At 38.8% G+C, this 26195-nt stretch overlaps 2 protein-coding genes across 2 annotated transcripts in view; one reads left to right on the forward strand and one right to left on the reverse strand.

The window, feature by feature from the left end:
* The first annotated feature begins 2586 nt into the window (after nt 1–2586).
* Nucleotides 2587–7876, forward strand: LOC109473364 (CMP-N-acetylneuraminate-beta-galactosamide-alpha-2,3-sialyltransferase 1-like). Its single transcript, XM_019773230.1, has 4 exons — nt 2587–2657; nt 4000–4094; nt 5466–5660; nt 7567–7876. The coding sequence occupies exons 1-4, from the start codon at nt 2643–2645 to the stop codon at nt 7742–7744; spliced, it is 483 nt and encodes a 160-aa protein (XP_019628789.1). The 5' UTR covers nt 2587–2642; the 3' UTR covers nt 7745–7876.
* Nucleotides 7877–12037: 4161 nt separating this feature from the next.
* Nucleotides 12038–26195, reverse strand: part of LOC109473073 (cytidine monophosphate-N-acetylneuraminic acid hydroxylase-like) — a 21810-nt gene continuing 7652 nt past the window's right edge. The window contains exons 7-15 of the mRNA XM_019772985.1: nt 25562–25643; nt 24102–24245; nt 18256–18391; nt 17324–17470; nt 16681–16855; nt 14748–14864; nt 14438–14553; nt 13300–13430; nt 12038–12126 (exon numbers count right to left, since the gene is read on the reverse strand). Of these exons, the coding sequence (XP_019628544.1) occupies nt 12038–12126; nt 13300–13430; nt 14438–14553; nt 14748–14864; nt 16681–16855; nt 17324–17470; nt 18256–18391; nt 24102–24245; nt 25562–25643 (1137 nt within the window). The remainder of the gene's footprint in view (nt 12127–13299; nt 13431–14437; nt 14554–14747; nt 14865–16680; nt 16856–17323; nt 17471–18255; nt 18392–24101; nt 24246–25561; nt 25644–26195) is intronic.

The raw sequence follows: 26195 nt of genomic DNA on the forward strand, positions 1-26195 counted from the left end.
TAGACAACCCGGATGTGTTCGGTTTCCATGGCGCCCGTCAGAGGAAGCCGTGTGTCCGGTGTGCAGTGGTGGGGACAGGAGGGGTCCTGAAAGGGTCAATGAAGGGAGAAGAGATAGACGCGCACGACTATGTCTTTAGGTAAACCATAACGGAGATTCATATATTCATAAGATTTATAGATATGTCCGTATGTAAGGCCACACCGCTTAATCTTATGAATGACATCCTCTGAAGACCCCCAAACTAGTGCGCGCGGGCGAATAAAAAAAATCAGGCCAAAATAAAAATGCTCCTAAACATCAGGAATATAAAGCTGGCATTGTGAATAGTAGTGCATAGCGACGTACACAGTAAACCAGCACATGCTGGCTTTTTGCGGAATTTAAGAATCGGCACTGTACGTAAATATGTACTGAGTTATGGAGTCATGGAGCTTTGGTGCCATTGGTGCCATCCTCCAGAGTTACCACCGGCTCCGTACGGCTGTCGCTAACTACCATGGAGTACCTAGGACTAGAACCAGGCCAGGCGTAATTTTTTTGAGAACAGGCGAAAATCAATGCGCGAGTGGATGTCATCCATAAAATTAAGTCGGTGTGGCCTAATCAATATTGAATCTTTGGACCGAAGAATCAACATCAGCATATGTGTGTGTGTCTGTGTGTATGTGTGTGTGTGTGTGTGTGTGTGTGTGTGTGTGTGTGTGTGTGTATGTGTGGTTGTAAAATTTATAATATTTTTCTATGTATGTATGTATGTATAAAAATATTTGTGTGTTTTTGCGCTTCCATATATGTGTGCATGTTTGTTAGTATGTGTTTAAATATCTTTATGTGCGTGTGTGTGTTTGTGCAAATGGATACATGCATGTGTGTGTATTATAAAGTCATTCTTTATTTATATATTTACCTCCATGAAAAATGGAGGTATTGTTTTTGGCGTGTCTGTCTGTGTGTCTGTCTGTCTGTGTGTCTGTGTGTCTGTCTGTCTGTCTGTGTTTCCGCAACTTTGTAGTCAGCATAACTTCAGAACGCCTTTATGGATTGTGATGATATTTGGTATGATGGTAAGTCTTGGAAAGACAAAGGTCAAGGTCAAGTATGGGCCTCCTGGTGGATGACCTTGGTACTGCAGCAGAACTTCCGGTTTTTGTATCTTTTGTCCTGAACAAGCTATGGTCTTGACTTTTTGGTGACAGATAGCTTATCCTGTCAGGAATAAGTGGCGCAAGTTTGGTCCCCCTAGCAGCTTGTTCTGGAACTGCAGGTTAGTTTCTGGTAAAAATTTTTAAAGCCAATAAGTCCAGATTGGAACAACGTATTTTCATCATTTTTGGTGTGTAGGTATCTGAGAGACAGTTGTACATGATTAAATGCAAATTATGCAAATTAGGACTTAATTTCCAAAATTAATAATGAAATTCTATAATTACAGTTTTTCATATAATGGTACTGCTATACATGTAATCTATTTAATCTGTGGCAGGCGGAACATCAACAGATACCAATTATGCAAATGATGACCCAATATGCATAATTAATGTGAAAATTCTGTGAATCCTTATTGCTGAATGATGGGAATTTTATACCTCGTAACATGTGTAAGTTACTTAAAGGTTTGCATCGCTATGCATGTATTATGTTAATGTAGATGTTATTTGCATAATTAATGAGGACAAAGCAAGTCCATATTTCATGGAGGTATGAGATCTCGGAACTCTTGTTATTTATTGATTAAGTTTTACCACGTACAATATGCACTGTGGACGGTATGGCGAAACAGTTGTTTCTGACATGAAACACCTTTTCAAAGCCGCCATACCAATAAAATGACAAGACAATACAAAAAGTAATCAAATCACATAATACAATTTGAGAAACAAATAAATAAACTTAGAACTACAAGGCCAGTCAACTTATTAACATTGAGGGATTATTGATTCGTGACAACAAATAACGACATTCATTCATTGCCTCATACAGTAGATAATGTTAGATGCATTACAATAACAATGATACACCTGGGGTCGATGGGATGTTATAGAGGTTTTATTGACGAATACATATATACCAAATTTGTTTGAAAAAAGTTTGTCTAGGGGTCCCACCGGGCACTTGAAGTTCATAAATTTAGATGTGCTTATTATATCAATGTTATAATGTTAGCAAGTTATTCACAAAATTTATGTTAGCAGAAACTCTGCCATTGACCTTGTTCTTTAGTAGTTGTCGGAAATGTCAGAAAATAACCACCGAATAAGAGTACATTAAACTTGAAAGTTGGGCTGACAGTTAATAAGGCAGAGAGGCTCAGGGAGGAGGGCAATGGTCTTAACTCTATTGATTAACAACACTTTGGAGAAGAAACTGTCTTATAGACTATCAAGTATTGGGTCAGACGTTTTGGGCAATTACTGTTTGTAATTTAGAATTCGTTAGGCATATCAAGAGCAATTATCTATACATATCTATACATTTCTATACATTTATTCTCTGTTTCTATACACAACATAAATGCAACATGCAGCCATTCACATTTTTTTAGATTGAACCATGCTCTCATGCAAGAACCGTTTACTAGAGATGTCGGCAAAAAGCTGTCCTTCTATATTTCCTTTCCGGAGTCACATCATAGACACCAGATGATCTCCAGTTCGGTTAGTGTTACACTTTATTCCGTTGGCTTTGCTTAGTTGCTACAGTCGTATTGAAGTGGAACAAATCCCTTCAGTCCGGTATGGAACGCAACTTCTGATAGATGCATTAAAGACCTTTATTGTAAATGTCACAGGGGAGATTGGAATCCAGGGGAATCCGGAACCCCCTTGGGGAGATTGGAATTCCTATCTCCCCTAGGAGAATCTGGAATCCTCCTGGAATCGATTGGAATTCAGATATTCAGATCCCAATTTTGTAGAAGAAAAACTTGTCCAGTCTCCCCTAGGGGAGATAGGAATTCCAATCTCCCCTAGGAGGATTCCAAATTCTCCTATGACATATATATTTATACGTGGTCATATGAGTTATTTAGTTGCATATTAAGAATATAAGTTGTTTTTTGCCATCTTAAAGGCACTCTATGTAGTTTTTTGCGCAAAAAATTGAAATATTCTAATTATACTAAATTTTGGTGTTATTAGCAGTTACTATCACTTTTCAACACATTTGTGTTATTATTTCACATTTTTTTCGTATATTTTGTCTGTTCAAACAGTCCTTCTTCAGTTCCCGGTGCCACCGGTTTGCTCAGGCAGGACAACAACAACAACATACAGGGGTTGCCCCCTGGGGTGGCTAATTGGCCCGGGCATGCCAGGCTCGATAGACAGGGGCAGATGTCACAAGATATACCCTTCTTAGAAAAAACTCATATCTTTCACATGAGGTGGAATATAATTATCAACTTAGAGTATTTTGTTTGGCATGAATAAACTGTGGTCATTATCCCTTCAAAAGAGATAAAAAAATCTGGTAAACGATTAGGTATTTCAGAAACTGGTAAGCTATCAACTGACACCCCACTGGGATGTAGGTCAAACCACTGGGAGTGGACAATACCATATGTGTGGTTTGGCCAGAGGTTGAATAGAAGATCATTCACAGTTTTCTAAGCTTCTAAGGAGCAAGGATGTTGTATTTTTTGCTGGGGAGTATAATTTTGGAATACTAATAGGTTAAGCCAATGTACTATGTAAAGAAAAGAATAAAAAATATACTTTTTGTATTGTCAAAAAACTACATAGAGTGACTTTAAATCTAAAACTAGGGGTTTTATCATGTTTACAATTAAATAAGTTATTGCTGTATAAGGTACATTCTACGGCGAAATGCCAAATATTTTACAGAATTGTAATGAGCAAATCTAATGTGGCATACCTTAAAGCGGCTGTGGGTTACTATTACAACAAGCCACTTACACCGGATGCTATGACTTATAGCTATAAATTCATTTTGAGATTTGGAATCGGTAAAAAGTAGTATTTTCTCCCGTATTTTCAGCATGCATTGCATATCTTCATTCCTTTCAAGACGACGGACTTGGATTTTATCACTAGATGGTTACACAACCAGACTCTTCCGGGATGTGGCCCCACGTAAGTTGCTAATTTACGCCAAATATTATGTTGAAATGGATTTAGATAAAATTAGACTGGCCGTCATTTTTTTATCATGTTTTCTTGTTTTCCATTGTGCTCCCTCCTGTCCGCAACCCATATTTATGGCCATAAGAAACGTTCTTCTCTAAGTTTTTGGCTGGCCTTCCCTCTCCCTTGTTGCACAGCAGTTAATCGCTACTATAAGGCCGCGTTTATGTGAAGTCACCCAAACCACGATTCGGGTAACTCACATTCCTCACATCTGGTCCACGTGCCACACATTCCTTTGAGACCGTGTCCGATCACAATTCGCCTGAGCTACATCTATTGTTGTTTGATGAAAACACGCAAGGTAGCGTGTTATTAATGTCAGAGGTCAACGACCTGCTTGGTAATGCCTCCCTCCCAGCGTATCTCGGCCGAATGCCGACGTGGTCCCGCCAGAGGCAGTGAAGCTCGCCCTAGAACGGACACATTATCTGATCATTACTTCTCTTAAAGTTGCTGCCACGTAAAAGTTGGTATTGCATATAAATAAAGAAATATCACCCCGTGACCTATCCATCCATGACCAGGCGAAGTTACATTGAAATCACATTGCGTTCAGACGCAAATCGCGATGCGGGAAAACCGATTGGAAACCACCTCTAGAAATGGTTTGGGATTGAGGCGCTTTCAGTGTGATTTGGAGCGTTGAGATGGAGCCACTTGAAACCGGCTTCGGGGTAAACCACATGTAAAGCGCCTTGGGTGACCACTTAAACACGGCCACAGCCCTACCAAACACGGTCTGGCTCCTTGCAACGGTGCCAAAAGTTCATTTCTTACATGTATATGTTGTTTCCCATCGGTATTTAAGGTTACACGTAGCCACCTCTGGACCATAACATTCAAAGAAAAAAAAAAAACCCTCCAAAAACCAACATTATGGAACATATGGACATTATATATTCCATGGGATGCTAAAAAAAGGTTGACAACCCACTAGGGGTGGGGTCATAAGTCCCTAACCGAGAGTTTGTGTAAACACAGACTACATAATATTAAAAGAAACATCAATCTTAACCAATGAACAAAGTCATCTTTCGTAACTATATCTTTCATTCACTACATATTTTTATCAAGGCATCATGGTGCAAACTATTTGTAACAATTCCAATAGATACTCGCAAACAAATACGCAACAATACCCAATATCTGCTCATAGTAACACGCTTACCACACGGCTACTTAATCTACGGCATATTCCACATGATTAGAGGTTTTTTTTAAATATGTACCTGCAAACATGTAAAACCGATTGACCACTATATTCTTGCATGGGGTAAATTTCCTTTACAAGTAATTGGTGCTTGTTAATATCTTTAGGTGTAAACGGACCCTTAACACTAACCTCAACCGCACAACGATGAAGGTTACACATCCTGACTTTATCCGTTACGTCTTTGCAAACTACATGGACACTTCATTATCTTATCGACCAACCACAGGGGCGATGACAACATTCCTGGCCATCCAACTATGCGACGTTGTGAACATGTACGGCTTTGGTTATGATCCACGGTAAGGGCAGTTTTATTTTGGCCACGCATTGACGTACACGAAGTAGGTCAAAGTTATCACCTAATATTGTGGGATTTGATCGTATGGCTTTGCACAGGAGCAAATGTCGTTTTATATTAGATTCTATATATTTGCTCATGTATCACCTCAATAAAAATGAATATGTTGTTTGGTCGTGTTGGATGTGGGGTCGTGTGGCGTAGCGGCAGAGTGCCCGACTCGGAACTAAGTGCCCATGGTTCGAGTCCTGACATGCCACCGATCTTGTGGCCTTGGGGAAGGCTCTTTACACGACTTTCCCCACTTCGCTCAGGTGAAAATGAGCATTGCCCTGTCATGTATTTGTTCCCTGTGTTGGTGGCAGCATTAATATAAGTTGTAAAAATTTGAGTGTGTCGTCACCACGTCTGGTGATTACATGCTGGAATAACAAAAAGAGAATTTGTTGTTTTTGGTGTGTGTGCGTGTTTGCATGTGTGTGTACATGTGTGTGTGTGTGTGTGTGTGTGTGTGTGTGTGTGTGTGTGTGTGTGTGTGTGTGTGTGTGTGTGTGTGCGAGTGTTTATCTGCATTTGTTTCCGCACATGAATATGTCAGCATGATTTTAGAACGCCTTTATGGATTGTTATGATCTATGGTAAGTTGGTAGGTCGTTAAAAGACAAAGGCAAAATTCAAATATGGGCCTTCTTGTGGCTGGCCTAATTACTGCAGCAGGAATTTGTTTTGTATCTTTTGTTCTGAACATGCTATGATCTTTGATTTTGGGAGATATTTAGCTTTTCCTGTCACGAACAAATGGTGTGGGTTAAGTCTCCCTAGGAATTTGTTCTAAAACTGCAGGAGAGGTTATAGTGGATTAGTCTAGAAACGAACAACGTATTCTCACAGTTACTTTGGTATGTAGGTAGCTTATGGAAAATGTGGTTACATAATAAAATGTAATTTCTGCAAATAAAGACGTATTTTGCATAATCTATAAAGAAATTATTTAATCACAGTGTTTTACATAATGGTACTCCCATACATGTTTAACATGCCTGCAATCTATGATTTGCATAAGTATTGTGAAAATTATGTGATTTCTCTAAACCTTGTTTACGTTACTTAAAGTTTGATATCACTATATTATGTAAATATAGAGGCCATTGACATGTTTAATGAGATGTTGAAATACAAAGTTGCTAAAGGATAGGAATCACACACGCAAAATATGGTATTTTGAGTTTACAAAACAATTAATTTTACTAGGTTATGTTAATGACGACCTTATTTCCAAAGTCAATGTCAATGAGATAACCCCCCTTCCCCCAAAACATTATCTGTGTTGGTAGTTACATGTTTAAACTTAAAACTTTAGATCCAGCACAAAACATTTCTGTCAACTAGAGCTTTCGAGCAATAACTCTAGTGTTCCTTAGTAGACTGACCCAGTAAAGCGACGTGACAAGCCTCACTGGGACAGTCTCCTGAGGAAGACCAGAGTGACTGGTTGAAAGCTCTAGTTGAAAGTTCATGGCACTAAAATAACGCTCACTACAGCAACATCTACAGCAACAAGCTTTAAAGGAATTGACTCAGGCAAAACAAGGGTCACGGAAGCTGCTCGGCAAATTTCGTACCCTACATTACGCCTGAATGGCTTCATTCACTCACACTGGAAATAATCCCGACTCTTTTCGATAAGTGTGCTAAAGGTGTGGCTCTCCTCAAACACAGGGCATCCAATGCTAGTTAGTTTTTTAAGTGAAGCGGGCAAAGCCTTAAGTACCTTTACCGTAGGCATAAGATCGGTGGTATGGCAAGATTTGAACCCAGGACCTCTCGTTTCTAAACAGAACACGCTGCCGTTGCACCAAACCACCCCTCATATGTTGTAAATGTGTTTCTTTATTCTACCACTTCAGATTCCCTATGCACTACTACGACCATCGCAGCATCCCAGATCAGCGTGAAGACGGGGAAATAAAGGAGGGAGCTCATGACTACAGTGAGGAGAGACGTCTGTGGGAGAAACTTCACGCGGAAAACATCATCTTCTGGCACAGTCGTCAAAATGAAACTGTCGAAGCAGACATGGCTTAGTGGAAACATTCATCCTCAAATATTACTGCAGACATAAACGAAAAACCATTCCAGACAAATTGTTTTAGTTTTTTTTGTTTGGTTTGGTTTATTGAGATTTCCGTATCTGTATTAGTATAGCCGGTATAAACGCCCTTCGGAGCAACACACCATCTTTCGCAGGCCCTGCGCATTCTTTTCGCGGCGGCAGCTAGCTATATCAAACCGAACGACTTGGTACACTCAATCTTTGCATAATTGCAGGAGTTCTTCAAAGTTTCCTAACGATGATGCCCCAACTGTGCTTCTCTGTTGGTTTAAGGCTGCCCGGAGCACCTGATCGACTATGGGAGTCCTATAGGAACATTGTCATAACTCTAAAATAAGATAATAATAATAAAGTGGTTTATTGTCAACTTGACTGAAATTGTCCACAGCTTGCAGCCACCACAGTGGCTGAATTGATGTAAGGACATTACAGTGATATACAAGTAGTAGACGTTCAGAATTAAAACTCACACAGATACACATTTAAATACACACTAAAATAACGCATTGAAATAATAGTATTGATGATGTAAAATAACATAGTATTAGACCTTATTTAAAATTAAAATTGCTTAAAATTTGGGTAGATTAAAAGTCAATATCAATTTCAATATTGCACATAATGCATTCTAGTTGAGCGAGGAGTTAAGCAGTCTGACAATGTGGCAATGCTGCTATTGCTGTAACTCGGTTATAAATGCTTGAAAATGTCTCAAATATGGAGGAAAGGCAGAGGATTTTAACCACGTGCTACTATGTCATTTAAATATCATGAATCGAGATATTGACATATTTATTATGATGTTTTTTTTTCAACAAATGTTGTTCAGCAAACTATTCCAAAAGTTCTCTATACATGATTTATTTTCCATATATGCTGACATGTGCCCTTTTTCGGAGATGCATTTTGAAATATGCTCCTGTTTTTGAGAAAATGATTAATTTGTTCATTTAGGGGTATTATTTTAGGGTACCTCTTTAATAATTTCCCTATAACTCAAACCACTGACTATTAGATATTTTACTTGAGCTATATGTAGAACAGGACATTACCAATCATTTTACTTTATTTCTTATCATTGTAAATCATAGCTATAGTCATTAAAATTTTAAAATGATTTGAAGTTTGGACTATCAATTTTCGCCCAGAAAAACATTTTGTAGTGATTCTGCTTATCAATCATGTTGACAAGCCATAATTAGCACCTTCATGGGAAGAAATTATCTGTAATTTGCCCTTGTGTCTTGACGAAAGGCTTGGAGTTTTTTGTTATGCGCAGACCAATTTGTTTGTTTTAAAGCTTATTAAGTCAGGAGGTTACAAATATCCTTGCTCAAAGAATAAATAAAAGACGTACCAAGCTTAAATTGTAACTCTGCTTTTAACTTTAAGTCTGATCAATCTGCCCAGATATCACTGGTAATTGGGGTCCAGAAAATGTGTATTCCATTCAGGCTTGACGGTGTAGTATATTGACAATGTAGTGTAAAGTTGAAGCTTTGCATTTTTAGTTTGTACATTAAAGAATACTGATGAACACTTTGGCTTTTAATTTACTGTTAGTAGTTGACTACATTTCATCCGAGGATGGAGGTATATTGGGTATCAGCATTTGTGATAAAGTGATAGAAATCTTCATTACATTCCAAATATATTTTCCCACTCTTGTGGTCGGCCCGAATGTTTTGGCCGAGCTAAATTAGCGCGCAATTCTAATGCAAAATTCGGGGTGGTGCATTTGGGCGGAAAACTAGGGTCAGTTATCACCTAAACTAATACATATTCACAAGCATGAAGCCATTACAATATCCAAGTGTCTCATTGTAATATCATCTTTGGAGATATTTGCTGTGGGTAAGTCTCAAACTACCAGAGTTGGTGGTAACGAGTTCCAGTCTACGATAGTTCTGAGGAAATACGAGTTTTTGAACACCTCAATCTTTGGTTGATAACTCTGATATTTGAAGGCATGACTGTTTTTTGTTCTTTTCTGGGCCGGTATCAGATACTTAGTGGTTGGTACGTCCACCAGTCTGTTAGTCATTATGTACATCATGCACAGTCTGGACATTATTCGTCTGTCTTCCAGTAAACCCCATTGAAGGTTTCTTTTCATTTCCGTTACACTAGCACCCCTTTGATAGTTGTTCGTGCAGAATCTTGCAACTTGGTTCTGTATCCTTCAGTTAAAGGCATAGAAGAACCCACAACAATAATTGCTTTCTATACAAGTAACCTACTTGGTACCTACTTGGTCTAAACCCTGGAGTACTATGAATCCGTTAAACCTTAAATGTTAATATTACGGTGGGGCAGTCAGTCTTTGCTAACGGTCTTTGGAGTTAGCAAACTTGTTTGCATCAGTTGTACTCAATCATAAGTTGTACCCAGCACGTTTGATAGCCAATTTACTGAACAAAGTATAAAGGTATCAAAGCTTATAAGAGAAAGCATAGTATAATAATCCGGGAACTTTAATGCAATTGTGTGTAGCACGTAAAGGTGTATGTTTCATTAACAATAAGAAACAAGAACAATGAAATAAGAAGACTAAGAAGGCCAACATTTACTCAGAAGCAAATAAAACATTTTAGCCAATCTCCCTCCGCATAAAATTGACTATAATATCCCAAACACACAACTTAAGTGAAACTTTAAAAAATCTCCTCGAGACAAGTTATGTAAAGGTATGTAAGATTTATGTCAGACAATATGACATTCTTTACAGAGGACAGAATTATTAGAAGAAAAAAAAATTAAACAATATCTATACCAATGGTATGGATTGAAATTAAATAAATAGAATAATCCGCGGAAAATTGTAGCTAGGAAAAATTAATTGCAGAAAATAAAAGAGGAAAAAGAGGGATTAAAAGGGAGTGACATTAATTGTAGGAAGTGAAACATGCATATAAATTTACAGTATCTAGACAAAAAAATTATGTGCACAAGTCTTAAAACGCATCGAATCAAGGACAAGCTCTCTAAATACCATCTAAAATACCCCGGAATGCATCGTACTACCAATTAGTGCCTATGTTTTGACCAGAGGCGATAAGAAAAAAATCGCATTCTTTTCTGTCTATTGATATTTTATCAACGATTGGCCTTCTTTGTGTTCTCAATTGTGCTCCAAATTTATACCGAAAATGCTATGAAAAAATGCATAACCTAATTACCTTTTTAATAAAGCTACGGTCACAACCCGCCGTACGTGCTATTTGTCCGTACGTTTTTTGGGAGGCTACGTCTGCTACGTTGTTTTTTTTTTTCTGAAAGGAGTGGCGTCTACGCACGTCACTCGCACGGTTTCGCCAGGTGTAAGGGTGTGGTCTGCACGCCACGTCTGGCCGTGAGCGGTTGCGTGCATCGTACGTTGCGCAAGTTGCACATGGGTTGTACGTGCTTACAACGTACGATCTCTATGCGATTGTAACTCCTACCGTAAGGAGGCCGTACTCACACGTGTGTCTTTCGTACGGTACGTCCGTACTCGCACGCTCGGGTGGTGAATCCGCAGACCGCACGTAGAAAAAGTCTTACATACACTTAAAGTTCTACGGCATGTCTGCGTTTGCCCACGTTTTTGCACGTAGACAGCGACAGAGAATGTGCATATTTGCTTCTATGTATATCCCATGTGTTTTATGATGATATGTTCTAATATATTATATTTATTATGCATCATCATTATGCATAATCCCATTTCATCGTTTTGGAAACGTTATAAAGATCTTGTTTGCGTTAATATCGATAACATGCTAAATTACGCTATAACTTGCCGTTATAATTTATTGCTAAGTTTTTTTTTAAATGGTGATGATTATTATTCATGATTAGATATATAGACTACATATCCATATAACGATGTTTTCTTTATCTTATTTATAGAGCTTTATATGTCACTTTGTCTACGTGTACATTTTATTAGGTGATTAGGCTTGTCACTATTTTTATAATATAGATATATATATATATATATATATACACACACATATAGATATATGAATACATAATAAGAGTAGAATACTAGTATATCTCTTGTCCTTGTAGACTTCGTATCAGATAATTTTTTATCAAGCCTAAATATTATCAATGGTAAAAGAAATCATATAGATCCTATTACGCCTAACTGTATTTGAAAAGGCCATATCAATCATAGCATGGCACTTCCACAGTATAGCTGAGGTGTTCAATAGATAAGGTCTTATAATCTGTTGTCCTCTTGTTCAGCACGTTTAGATAGTTGTTGTTCACCTGTTGATTTACAGGTTGACGTAGGCAACTGCTGCTGCCAGGAATGCCACGATCCCCGGAAGTAGCAGGACCTTCCCCAGCAGAAGCATCCTTCGCACTATATAAATATTTGGAAAAATTGTTGTTTATGAGAATATGAATTACCCAATCCCTCTGTCCAAGCGGCGTATCATGCTTGTAACACATTAAAGCTACCTGGAAAAAAGATTTAAATCGACGTTTTCGAAGACGTTTCAAATTAAATACAAGAAAGAAACATAATAACATGTTTTTTTAAACATGAAACACAGCTTTTTTTGTCATTTTTGTTTAACAATGCATTCCACATACAGTTCGAACATGTTGAAACATGATTCAGGTTCTAAAAAAAAACCTCTGCGACCATTGTGCAGATGCACGCCCGAATTGGAACTTGAACATAAATACCAGCCTGGTGTGCCCTAATTTAACGGAATTAGATGCCCCGCTGCAGTATCATAGAAAGCAAGTCAAGATGGTCAAATATAAGCACCGTCTGATTTAAAACCCGAATCATATTTGATTTGACGTTATTTGAACCCAAACGACGTTCGATCTGAGGTCAGCCGCGTTCATTTACAGTAAAATGTACCGAAGTTACTGTCGCCATCGTTGTTGATCTTGATATTACGACACTTGTACTGGCCGGTATACATTACACCTTCGCAATACATGCGTGCAACCATCGTTTTGAATCTCTAGAAATTAAAAAAAAATTATTCAAGGATCAAAGTACCGTAACGGTCTTGCCGAAAACCCTTTTAGGGATTGTTTAAAAATGCCTTAGATTTGTATCATGGATGACTACTAGTATGTGCGAAACATGTTTAAAATGCCATAATTCATCTTTTTTTCTACAAAAGCTATACTTAAAATCTTCAATTAAAAAAATCCGATTTCTGATCCTATTTCCTTGCAACGGGAAACATCCTAGCAATCGACCGCCTTCAGGAGGGGCAAATAATTTACTTGTTCTTTTGTATTTCAGACATAACCATTAACATATAAACAAATAAGCAAAAAAGTCAATGCGTTATGAAACAGGTAAACGAAAATTAGTTAATGGTGTAACAAGCGATGAAAAAGCAGCTTAAAGCGCATCCTTTTTAATTGACATTGTTTACGCTTGTCTTAATATAGAGTGAACGTTAAAATTCACTCGATTCTTATATTCTATATGAGCAGAGCTTAAGCATGCAAGAAGAAAACGAAGTTGAATATTTAGAGAATGAAATAGCTATGGTTATTTTACTGATTGAATCGCTCCTGGGTGGAGGTTTCCAAACTGCCCGTGCAGGTTTCCGGTCATGCCTCTGTTTGCGCAGAAAACTGTCCCAGTCCGGAGGCTGCTGTGGCAGGAGGATCTGCATGTGGTTCCAGAACCTACAGAAACATGAGGAAATCATTTCACCGGAGCTTGTCTGTGTAAGGTCGTGTTAATAAGAATTATAAACAATTTCCAAGCTCCTGTATAAAAACCTATAAACAAAAATCAACACAATTTTTAGTTAGACAAGAATTCAAAGACCTTTTACCTCCAAGAAGTATTTAGGAATTAGTACTTATTTTTAGTTTTCTCTTAGGCTGTAATTAGCACAATGCAATTTTATCACCTTTAATCAAACTAGTTAATGAGCGCGGTGGAGGCGAAAAGACCAGTCCACAACAGGTGCTGCCTTTTTCGACTAATAATGGTATTACGTTACCAAGTACTATGGTGCCTCTAAATTGAAATATTTTGGAGAATGGTTATTCCTAATCTGTATCACTTGTGGTGTGTAATTTGGATGACAGCAATGCGTGAGAAAAGAATACCTCCTTGCACTTAGGCGGAGGAGGTTAACATACATTAAAAGCAAGGGATAAACCTCTATTTTCTGACGATTGTTTGAAATCAAGGTTGTTCTTAGCCAGCTAAGGCTTGACTGTTAAATGACACCATATGAAAATTTATGGTAAAAACATACAAGATTGTTTTGAGTTTTATTGAACAGCAGTTTGAAAATATATCAGACAGAATTTGCTAGTTTTTTTGGCGACGTCTCAGGGAGGAGCCTAATGGCACAATATTGTGTGCAGCTTACAAGAATTCTAGGAATGGTACAGGCATTTTGTCCACAAGCATGGAATGTCCACAGGCATGTCTCTGAACCACATCTATGCCCACATTCCTGGAAACCCTTGGGAAGACCTGTCTGCCCCAGATGGCCCTACTTTCTGTGACTCCGGGGCCCCTTCACTATACACTCAGGGGAGGAGTGCTCTGTATCTGTACTAAGTCTTTCTCAAAATCATGAAATTACGGCAATGCCATGCAAACAATAAACCTAACAGCAACCACCGTCGCCATGGCAATGTATGTTTTCATTGCCAGTCTTGTTTAGCCTTACTTGTAGTGAAATGTGTCTGGATCACGCAGCAGCCTGTTCTGAAAGCCGATGTACAGGTCATCCCAAAACAGGCCTTTCAGAACCGTCTGGCGATGAACTCCTATTCGGTTCTTAATCTGATGGACAATGGAAAGATTAAACCGGTAAACTTTAACATTAAAAAGCAATAACATAAAATTGAATTAATACAAAACAAAAGGAAATATAAACTAGTATAGCACATCACGACAGAATGTTTGAAGAAAGCGTCCTTCTTCAGAGACATTCCGGAAACATCTTAAAAAGATAGTTTAGTATGTCGGAAAATTACCTGTAGGTACGCGTGTTCCCTGTCAGGCCGGTGTGCAGGGAAGGTCAGGTCTGAGAAATCAACCAAAAAGTCATAACCTCCCTCAATAGACTGGAAGTTGTCATCTGTCTCTATCATCTGATGGCAAAAGCAGAGGAACAGGTTGTTTGGTAGTTCGTTTGCATTGCCCTGACCTGTTAAAACCTGACGGTCTCTGTCAAACACTTTGGAACATTCTATATTCCAGCCATGGTTTGTGAGTAGGGGCTGTTTGTACAAGCTGGTGATGGATTACTTATCAGTGGATTAATATAATATTTATAAAAGAACGGATGATCGATAAATAAAAGTACCCGCTCTATAAATTGGTTGATACCGGGAGTGATGCTCCGAAATAATCACCCATAGCTGATTCAGTAGAGTTTTTACACATATATGTGACCTTTTCAACGAATTTTGACAATCATTGGACATTATTTAGTTGAGCATAAAATACTTTATAGCATGTATGTGTTACACAAAGGGAGTTTGGCAGGGTATGAGAAAAAATAACTAAGAACCCCCAGTGTAACCTCCAAAATTTTGTTCAATATGGTACAACATTGGCAACAATCATTGACCGCAGATAACCCCGCGGGTTTGAACGTGACATTGACAGAATGGTCTGATCCTTTAAAGGCAACCTTATTTTTCAAAATTATTCTATTTCTCTGCTCTTTATTCTAAACAGTGCAATACAGCAATTACTAGTGCAATGCACATGTTTTAAACTCAATACATTGGCGTACAAGAAAACAAAAGTACAGGAAGGTATGGAATTCATCATCTCTCAGGATTTTTCTATGATCATTTTTGTGTCTTAATGTTAACCAAGAATTATAGATAGCGTAATTTGGAATTGTTACTATGTCACATTTTGAAGCCTTACCAAACTCAAATCCACTTAAAAAACATATGTCACCCTTATTACAAATCTCACAGATAGGGCTTTAATGTTTCCTGACTCATCTCTTACTTTCAATTCGTTAAATAATTACACATATTTGTCAACTGTTTATCAAATATGAACAAGGTAACGGGTACTATACAAAACAGAGCCCCGGAAGCAGTATAATGATTACGAAGCAATACATCTGGTTTGTACTTTAAAGTCCAGGTGTCACGGCGTGTGTCTACATTTACCTAATATATGGAGCTATCCAAATGAAACACGGTGACAATGTTAATTTTGGGTAAGGTGCTACATGTCTTGCATAAATTTGTCAAAAACTGCACTGCCGGATTACATTCCAGCGCAGAGCAGCAGGACTAAAAATGACATCACAAGAGGCAATCCCTTTGCGGTGGGAACAACAAAAGTTTGCTTTGCAAACATCAGTCATTGAAACACGCAGTTTCCCTTTTACTTCATTCCTTATTACCTTCACCAAGAAGGTTATGTTTTCAGTAGCGTTTGTGTGTGTGTGTGTGTGTGTGTGTGTGTGTGTGTGTGTGTGGTTTAGCAAGATAACTCAAGAAGCAGTAAATGGATTGGAATGAAACTTGGTAGGTAGGTAGGTCTTGGTGGGACCTAGAAATAATTAGATTTTGGGCCCCCTGGCGGCTTCCCTAAGTACTGCGGCATACCTTCGGTTATCTCGTGATATCTCGCGATCTGGACATGCTAGGGTCACGAATTTTTAAAGGCATGTAGGTCTTGGGATAGGGAAGAGGTGACATAAGTATGGGTCTCCTAGCTGCTTGTTCTGGAACTGCAGGAGGGAGGATAACTCAATAACCGGTTGACGGATTGTCGTTATATTTTTGGTATGTAGGTAGTTAAAGTGATGCTTGGCATAATCAGATGACAATCATGCAAATAAGTAGCTAATTTGCATAATTATTGAGGAAAATCTGTAAATCTGCTTTGTTCGATAATAGAACTACGTTGCCGAGCAGATCAATGACAACTCACCCTCAGTACCAAGTTGTAGTCCCGAAAGCCGGCCCATTCGTAATAGAACTGGACCCAGTCAGGGTAGGCAAAAATCTCGCTCTCAATACTCTCGTCAATTTTCTCGATGTAGAAGTCAAAATCCCAGCTGTCTTTGTAGATCTTAGTCCCTTCAGGAGGGTCTACTATTGCAATCCTGGGATCATTTTAACATGGTTAAACGTAGGCTTGCCGAGGTATTAATCTAATGAGTTAGCCGTTTGGCGGTTTGTCAGAAGTTAGAGGGTTAACAGAGTTATATATTGCACAACTTTGTGGTATTTAACGTTTGGGTAGTTATTTAATATTTCCTCGTATTAAACGTATGGTTAGTCCATTTTCTCTAAAATAGCAGCAAAAGAACTTCTAAATCTATGCAATGTTAATTTTTTTTGCAAGAAGCACCTTCGCAAATCATGTTTTGCAAACGTCTATTGCAATACGTTAATGACCAGAATGTATTAAATTAGTTATACGTTTTTAAGACAATGATCCGCATTATATTATATATTGAAAATGAAATTAGAGCAGCAGTTAAACAATATCTTATAAAAGATATCTGGCAATTATAAAAGGTAGCTGAAGACTAAAATGAATGCACATAATCAGATGTGGACATCTGTACCCGGGGTTAACGGAGTCCTGTAGAAGCAGAGCTAGGTCCAAAGTACCTCCTGGCTTTGGGGTCCAAGTTCTTATACGGTCTGAATATTTGTTGATCAGAGCGTTCAGCTGGTCAGCCTGGTTCTTGGTGTTGGTGTCCAAGATATACCTGAAACGATAAATATAGTTCTGAAGTTGTTTTATTTACAATTCACTGTTACGACTGATGAAATTTTAATGTTTATTATGATATGCAAATAACATCATCTCTTGTAAAAACAAGAGTTCCAAGACCTCATGTCTGCATGAAATATGGGCTTGATATGTAAATGTAAATTTCTTCCTTAGTTCTGACCTCTACATTAACACAATAAAGGCATCATGACGTTAACTTTTGATAAACTTACACATGTCCCAAGTATGAAATTCCTACTATTTACCACCAAGGATTCACAGAATTTTAGATTAATTATGCAAATTAGGTCCATTCCGTATTTGCATAATGTGCATCTGTTGATATTCCACCTGCCAGAGATTATAAACATTACGTGTATCAAGGTCTTATGACGTAAAACACCGCAATTACAGAATTCTCTCAATAAATATGCAAATGAAGTCATTATTTGCATTTGTATCTAATAGTGTAGATCTTTGTCTAAGCTACGCACATACCTAAAATCATAAGGATACATTGTGAATCTCTCTGCTCTGAAAGGTTTGCCCCCCCCCCCATGGAGTTCCAGAACAAGCTGCTAGGGAGGCCAAACCCACACCTTTTTTCTGACAAGAAAAGCTATCCGCCACTCAGAAATCAAGACCATAGCATGTCCAGGACAAAATATACAAATATCGGAAGTTCTGCTGCAGTACTTCTGCTGAGGTAATTATATTAGTTGATCACATGCCCTACTCCATTACCAAATGTGTATCAGCTGTTTGCATCAGCCCACTTACTTGTCAGCTGGATGAGCCTCCAGAAAGTAGCCAGCAAAGGGGCAGTAGAGTTTCGGGTTGACGTCACGAACCACTTGTGTTTTGTAGTACAGCAGCTTCTTCCTCTCGGTGGCGATGAACTTGGCTTTCCAGTCCTCTGTACCAACAGCAACAACACATTTTCTAATAATTAGTTGGTTAACGTTCTTGTAATGTCTCAATTGCAATAAGTCCACACTTGCTTAATTACCTTTTAGTTTCATAAAGTGGAGGTTTCTATTTTCAGTTTGTCATCCCACCATTCTATCTGACCGTCGGTCAACAAGATATTAAAAAAACAGCTGGATGGAGCGATTTCATACTTGCTGCGTCGGTAGGGTTTGACAAAAACTGTTAAAATGGGAGCTATTGGCTTTCAATTAGCACTACACTGGAACATCCGGGTCTCATATCTCGCCATCTCAAAATACTACGGTATGGATTTTTGGATTGTGTACAGCTCATGTGCTTTGGAAGAAGTCACTTGAGTACATTTAGGCTCACTAGCACTTTGTTTTCAATTGAATTGAGGTTTTGTTTAAAAGTGTTTGAGAGAGGATGAATGAGTGATTTTCAGTATATACGTCGGTAGCTTGAAGGGGCAAGTTAGGCAAAATAAAGCACTTAACATTTTGTGGACTTATCAGGTCGACCCGATACGAACACGATCATACGTCGATCAAGGTTAGACATCCAGGTAATACGATACGCCAAAAAGCAGTTACTTAAGCAAGTGGATATGATTTTGGAAGCGTCAGACGTTTCAGCTAGTATCCACTACCTTTTTTTAAATCTTTATTCACTTTCACACAAACATTGACGTAAACATAGAGCCTCCCTAAACTCTAATACATAAAATAAACGTAATACATGTATCTATAAACAGAAAGTACTCCACTACCTTTCGTCAGTGAAGTTGAAAAGGGAACAAAAGTCAGACAAGTCAAGACAAGGCAAATTAGACAGAAAGCTCATGTTACGAGGGGTGTTCAAAAAGTTATCGGCATCACCTAGAAAACGTCAGGGCAGTAAAAATTTTCTTACACTATTTTTTAATATAGTCCTCTCTAACTGCAATGCACTTGGTCCAGTGATGTTCCAGCTTTATTTTCCCCTTGTGGAAGAAGGTTGCATCTGGACCCCCCAGATTGGCCTTAACCGCATAGATGACGTCATCATTACCATCAAAACGTTGACCACGTAAGTGGAACTTGAGTTTAGGAAACAGGCAAAGTCCGACGGTGCTAGTTCAGGTGAATTGGAAGGGTGGGGTTAGACTGCAAACCCAAATTCGTTTGCGGCTGCAACTAACCCCTGCGTTGTGTGGACAGGTGCATTTTCATCACGCCAGCTAGGTGCTTTCCTCTCCTTTTCTCTTTGATCGTTGTCCTCAACTGTCGCAATTCTGTTGAATAGTACTCCTCATTGATGCTTAAATTTAACCCCTTCGCATGTAGTCAATCATGATTACTTCCTTACTGTCCCAGAAAACAGAGGCCAAAACCAAGTCAACGGATAAAACTCGCTAAAACTTCTTTGGGGCCCGGGAAAAATTCTTGATTCATTGTTTGCTCTGCTGTTTTGATTCGGGGTGAAAGTGGTGAACCCAGCTCATCTTGGGTTACAAATGTTTTGAGAAAATTGCATGGATTGGACTGAATTCGTTCCTTGAAATGTCCCGCCTGTTTAACTTCTGATGTTCAGAAAACATTCGAGGCACCCACCATGCAGACAGTTTGTTCATCCCCAAGATGTTCTACAAAATATTGTGAACTGAGTCATAACACAGAACAAAGAACCTGCTACATGTTGGCCAGTCTCACATCTGTCATTCACTACCATGTGATGGATGGCCTCAACTGGATTGTCCATGGTGCTGATTTGTGGCATCCTGACATATGTTCATCTTTTGTGCTCTCCTTACCGCACTTGTAGCTAGCAACCCACTTCTTTATAGTTGAATAAGAAGGGGAGTCATCACCAAGTGTCTTGACCATGTCTTCATGGATGTCCTTAGGAGACATCCTTTTTTATCGATACACTTGATCACAGCACACGCTTCTGTCGCGGCCATTTTGTGATTTTGCCCTCACCCACCCCATTTTCACGGGGCGTCACGTGCTAATTAATGAATATACAAATTTGAATTTTTGTCTGCGGTGATGTAAGACGTCATAGCATACAGTTATACCAAAGAAAAGGAGTTTGACCTTTATTTTCTAGGTGAGGCCGAGAACTTTTTGAACACCCCTCGTATACCGAACAGGAGCTTAAGTGTTGTCTGTCCTCGGGGCTGGGAGTGCCAAATCTCAAGTGCTGGAAAGATCGACCCGTAATCCCCCTTCCCTGTTGAGGGTGGGGTTGTACATTATTTAATATGTTACCTCTTTAACACCCCGTTCCCACCAGCGTGTTTCACGGCCTAAGATATCCGTGGACTCGAGTTTTAAAGAGTAACCCTGGTTGTGTTGTAGGTGGTGGAAAATAGCCGGGGAGTAGCAGGACTAGCTGAAAAGTAGCTACCACCCTGAAAGTCTCCAAAACCCCTGCTAGTAACATCACACGGGAAGAACGAACCGCCTTTAAAGATTTGGCCACAAATCAAGACATATTGATTCTTCCTGCAGACCAGGGCAGATGCACAGTAGTCTTAGACAGGGAGCAGTACGACAGAAAGGTGTATGGCCTATTGGGAGACATGCCCTTCAAAAAGGACCCCACTAACAAGTTTAAAGGGAAAATAAGTGCAGCACTCAGGAAATTGCAAACTGAAGTAGTTCTGGATCGCCCCACCTACCTAAAACTCAACCCCACAACGGAACAACCCCTTGCTTTTTACGGCCTTCCCAAAATAAAATAAAAATATCTATTGCTGGCTGCCTCCGAAACGGGGAAACGTACACGGCAGAGAACTGAGAACGAAGGATAACTTCACCCAGTTCAACTGTAAAACTTTCAGATTTATGAATACTACCGTGCCTTTCACTGGGAAATTATTGAATGGAATTTAATCATTAGTACCTCGCCTAGTATAGTAAAGTAGAATGGATTTCAATCAATAGGTCTCTTTTACTATAAAGTTATTTTACGATTGTTAACCAGTACGCACCTTGTCTTTTAGCCTATGTTTGTATAATTGATTTTGATAAATTAGCAATAATACCTTGTCTGTTAGGGTATAGAATTGTGATAGATTTTAAGTACATGTATCACATAAGATTTGTATCATGCCCTAATTCAGCCAGATAAGGCTGCAACGGTATGTCTGAGCACGTGTTGCAAATAAACCAGTCATCAATCATCAAAAAAACAAAGTGTCCCTCTACGACCCATAGTCTCCAGTATAGACTATGAGTTAGCAGGTTTTGTAGCCAAGATTTTGGGACCACTAGTGGGTAAATCTCAGGATCATGTACAGAATAGTGCCGACTTTGTCAACAAAATCAAAGAGATTCATGTAGAGGATGATGAAACCATCACTTCGTATGACGTGTGCTCACTTTTCACCTCCATACCACGTAAGGAAGCAGTGTCAGAAGTCAGGGAAGCCTTGGAAGCCGACGATACAGTTGCAGATAGAACGAACCTATCTGTTGACCAAGTTTGTGAACTACTAGAACTCTGCTTAGGATACACATACTTTACCTACAACGGACAGTTCTACCAACAAATGCACGGCTGTGATATGGGATCACCAGTTTCACCAATTGTTGTAAACCTGTACATGGAGAAGTTTGAAAACAAAGCCCTCAGCACTTTTAACCCTACCTAGGACCGGGGGGGGGGGGGGCTAAAAGTGCCCGCGGCAACTTTGATGTCACCTAGCGTCTGAACGGCTAGCCGTAGAACGGCCAAACTTGGTGACTTTTCCTAGAATATTGTTGGCAACAATTCTCTATAATTGGAATAAGATAATAATTTTTTGTGTTGCCATGGCAACGGGTTTCTGACAGGCATTTTTTGCTAAATTTAGTACTTTTTGTTTCAACAATAGAATTTTATGGGTTTTATGTCAAGTTACTCATGGTTTCTAATATTAATAACATCCAATATAATTTTATGTAAATTTTATCATTAAATATGCATAATTTATGCTAATTTGATGACGTCATTGGCCAAAATCCAAGATGGCGGACCATATCATTAGAACAGGTATATACAGGTTATTTTCATTAAAATTTCATCAATACTTCCATTTCTTTTTCCAAAAAAGGTTTAATGAAGGTCTTTAGTATGTTTACGATGTATTTTAGGCTTTATCATGAAAAAAAACTATTTTTCAAAATTCAAGATTGATGATCCAAGATGGCGGATATCTTAAATATGCATGACGTCATTTTTGTCACCTATGGGCAACATAAGACTTAGTACACCATAATATTCTGTCATAAACACTTTTGGTACAGTTATGTTGAATACCATTTAGTTTTCAGGGAAAAACCTATTTAGACGGTTTTGGCCAATAAAATCACATTAATGACGTCATAATGACGTCATATTACATCATAACGACATAAAAATTGTAGATATGATAAATTTTCACTAGTACACCATTCTCTGAAAATTTGGTGGTCATACGACATACCGTTCGCGAGTTCTTAGGGGGGGGGTCAAAGAGCCCCCCCCCCCGGTCCCCCCATGTCAAAAAAAGCCCGGTCTAGGTAGGGTTAATGGCACTCTCCTGGCCAACTGGTTTCGATATGTAGATGACACTTGGTGCAGACTGAAAAAGAGGGTAGCTGCTGATTTCTTTGACCACATCAACAAGATAGATGACAACATCAAGTTCACACAGGAGCCAAGCCATGACAACATGCTCCCTTTCCTAGACACCAAAACTATCGCAGAGGAAGATGGTAACCTTCGTTTTGAAGTGTACAGGAAACCCACCCACACTTATCAATACCTGGCCTTTGATTCCCATCACCCATCACAAACTAGCAGTGATCAAGACTCTCCTTCATTGTGCAGACAACATTATCACTTCAGACCAAGACAAAACGGACGAACATAGACACCTCCGAGGTGCCCTGGCTAAGTGTGGCTACCAAAACTGGACTTTTAAAAAAGCGTTCAAACCTTTGGATCAGTCTAGAAAACACAGAAGTGTGAACTGTAAGTGTAAACCATTGACCAACAAAAACAAGGTCAATATCACTATTCCGTATGTCCAATGAGTATCTGAAAAACTCCGACGGATCTTCCAAAACTTCAACATAGCCACTAACTTCAAACCTCACTCAACCCTCAGAGAAAGACGGGTGCACCCTAAGGACCGACCTCACAAAGGTACCAAGGCGAATGTTATTTACAGACTCAAATGTGAGGAGCCCAATTGTAACAACACCTACATTCTTGTAACAACAACGGATGGATACTATCAAAAAAATTAAATCAGTGAAATTGAAAACGTAATGCCTACCTTCTTTTACATATTTTGGATAATATATCATTGTTACCGGATAAAAAGACGCAACTGCACTGTAAACACATTGGGTTTTCTACAAAAAGAAAGTATACGGGTCAGTTAAGTCAAAACGTTTGAACATCACACAGATCAAGACCTAAATGTTTAATCACACCCCCCTTTTTGTAGTTCAACCACATCAGGTCTTGAATTCTATGGTTCAACCCTTTAAAATATCATATTGAAAATGACAAGCCAAAGTAAGTCCATGTGTTAATTAACGGATGGCCTTTTCATTTCATACTTGTACCCGACACGTCCATTTTGGCATATAAAATATATATTGTCCATGTTTGTAATTTGAAAAAGAGCTATTATCGCAGCAATTTACCTCTAGTCATTTAGGTACATTTGCTCTTACCAGTGTACCGTCCTTTGAAGGATTCAAACGTCATTGGAAACCCAGAGGCTCCTCCCGCAAAGTCGCTCATCATGATGTCCACGTTTTTAGGCAGACGCCCACCGTTTGGCTGTGTGCAGTCCACGGTGTTCAGGATCAGGTGACCTGACAAAAGAAAACACATTTTCTTCTCCACTATTTCCCCCCTCCCTGACACAGGGCATTGATCCGCGCAGAGGGGTCATTGATGAGCTCTCCCAAACCAACTGCAAACAGTGTTGTTATGATATACTTAAAACTATATTGGCATTTTCCGGCTAGGACGTTTTAATAGACCCACATGGGTTTTTATTTTATTAATTTTTAGATATAGGACTTAAAAAAATGTTCACTTATCTGTACATTTTTGGTCCTGGGGACCTGGTATTACACCCAAAAAAATTGATATGAGTGTGTTTCATATAGGTAACAACAATTCATTATAAATTTCGGCATTCACCCCTTTCAAATTCAAATGATTTGGGAATATTCGATTTTTTTCAGGTCAAAAGTCACTGTGTAGTGTGGGTGCGTGACTAATAAGAATGGAATTTGGAGTGTGACCATGTTTGGGCATGGGGGCTGGCCCAAATATGGGCATGTATAAAGGTATGACCATGTTTGCAGATGTGACTGTTTATTGGCTGTTTACTTAATTAATTTATCTGCTAATGGCCACCTGCGCATGGTAGGAACATACGTATAATTGGAACAAGTATCGGCCAGGTGTGTCTTGGCCAGGTGTCGGTGGAAATATGTCACATAACCTACATATTTATATACCTTCCTATTTTTAACCAACATTTAAAATATTTTAGCCAAATTAGCTACAGATACATGCAGTTGTGTGGTAGGTAAGGCCATTGACTTTTTGTTGACATTGTTCCTGGTAAGTATGGTGGTCCTCTGTAAAAGTTTGGCGTAAGATTTTACGTAGCTGCAATCATGCACGTACATGGGTAAATACGTAACTGATATGATTCTTCCAACTAGGACCATAACATAATGTGGGCTGACTAGATAAATTCTTAAACAGGGAGGTATCTTTTTTTTTTTTATTCTTACGTTTTGGCTGTCTTTTGGTAGGGAGACAGGTCCATTTTTTTGTACGGGGGATGTGATTAAGCCATTTGCTGCCTTCCTAGTTTTCTTTTTTCCTTTGTTAAAAATGTTTTTAGGTTTGTTTAAGGTGGTCGTTAGATCTCCAGAAGTTGTAGTTGTCTCTTTTCCTGTCGTCTGAGGCTATTGCAGGGGTTGAAGTAGGTGTTTTTGACAGCTTACTTCTTCGATGTTCACCATATATTTCCTTGGTGGCTCGGAATAGTGGTGTGTGTGCACAACAACAACAACAACAACAACAACACAACAACAGATCGATCATCGATCATGACTGATCGAAAGGCTGATAACCGCTAGTGGCATGTATGATGGGTCAGTCCTACCTTTGTAGTCCACCAAGATGCAGGTGTCCATGTCAGGATGAACGCCGTCCATCAGGATCATAAAGCGGAGGTCAGCATTGATCTGTATACGTATTAATGGACCGATCAAACTAACACGTCATTACTCGTTTAAGTAGAGTATAAAGAAAACCACAACAAAGTCTAAAATTTTGACCTCATCACACAAAATGTATCTTTTAAAACTAGAAAGGCCAATATTTGCTTTGGAGCAAATACAGCGATGGGTTCACCACATTTTACGACATGGCAGGGAAAGAATGAGAAACACAAGGGAAAACAATGATTTACATTGATATAACTATAATATGAAGTAACATACAACTAAAACAACAGTTGGATAGCTATTCCCTACTTTATTAGTTAGGATTTTTAATTGCATAATGCAAACTGTTGATTTTCAAAATAAAAAAAAAACGTTCATGCCCCGCATTCCAATGCTGGAGCAGAAAAGCTTGAAATACCTACCAAAACACTTGAATAAAGACATACTGTCAGTATGGAAATGCTCTGTGCAGGTGTTAATCAAGTTAAATCCCAACAGCCAATCAGCAAGAAATGCTCTGTGCAGGTGGAAATGCTCTGTGCAGGTGTTAATCAAGTTAAATCCCAACAG

Source organism: Branchiostoma belcheri, unplaced genomic scaffold (assembly GCF_001625305.1).
Source record: "Branchiostoma belcheri isolate BF01 breed outbred unplaced genomic scaffold, Haploidv18h27 scaffold100, whole genome shotgun sequence".
NCBI classification, from domain to species: Eukaryota; Metazoa; Chordata; class Leptocardii; order Amphioxiformes; family Branchiostomatidae; genus Branchiostoma; species Branchiostoma belcheri.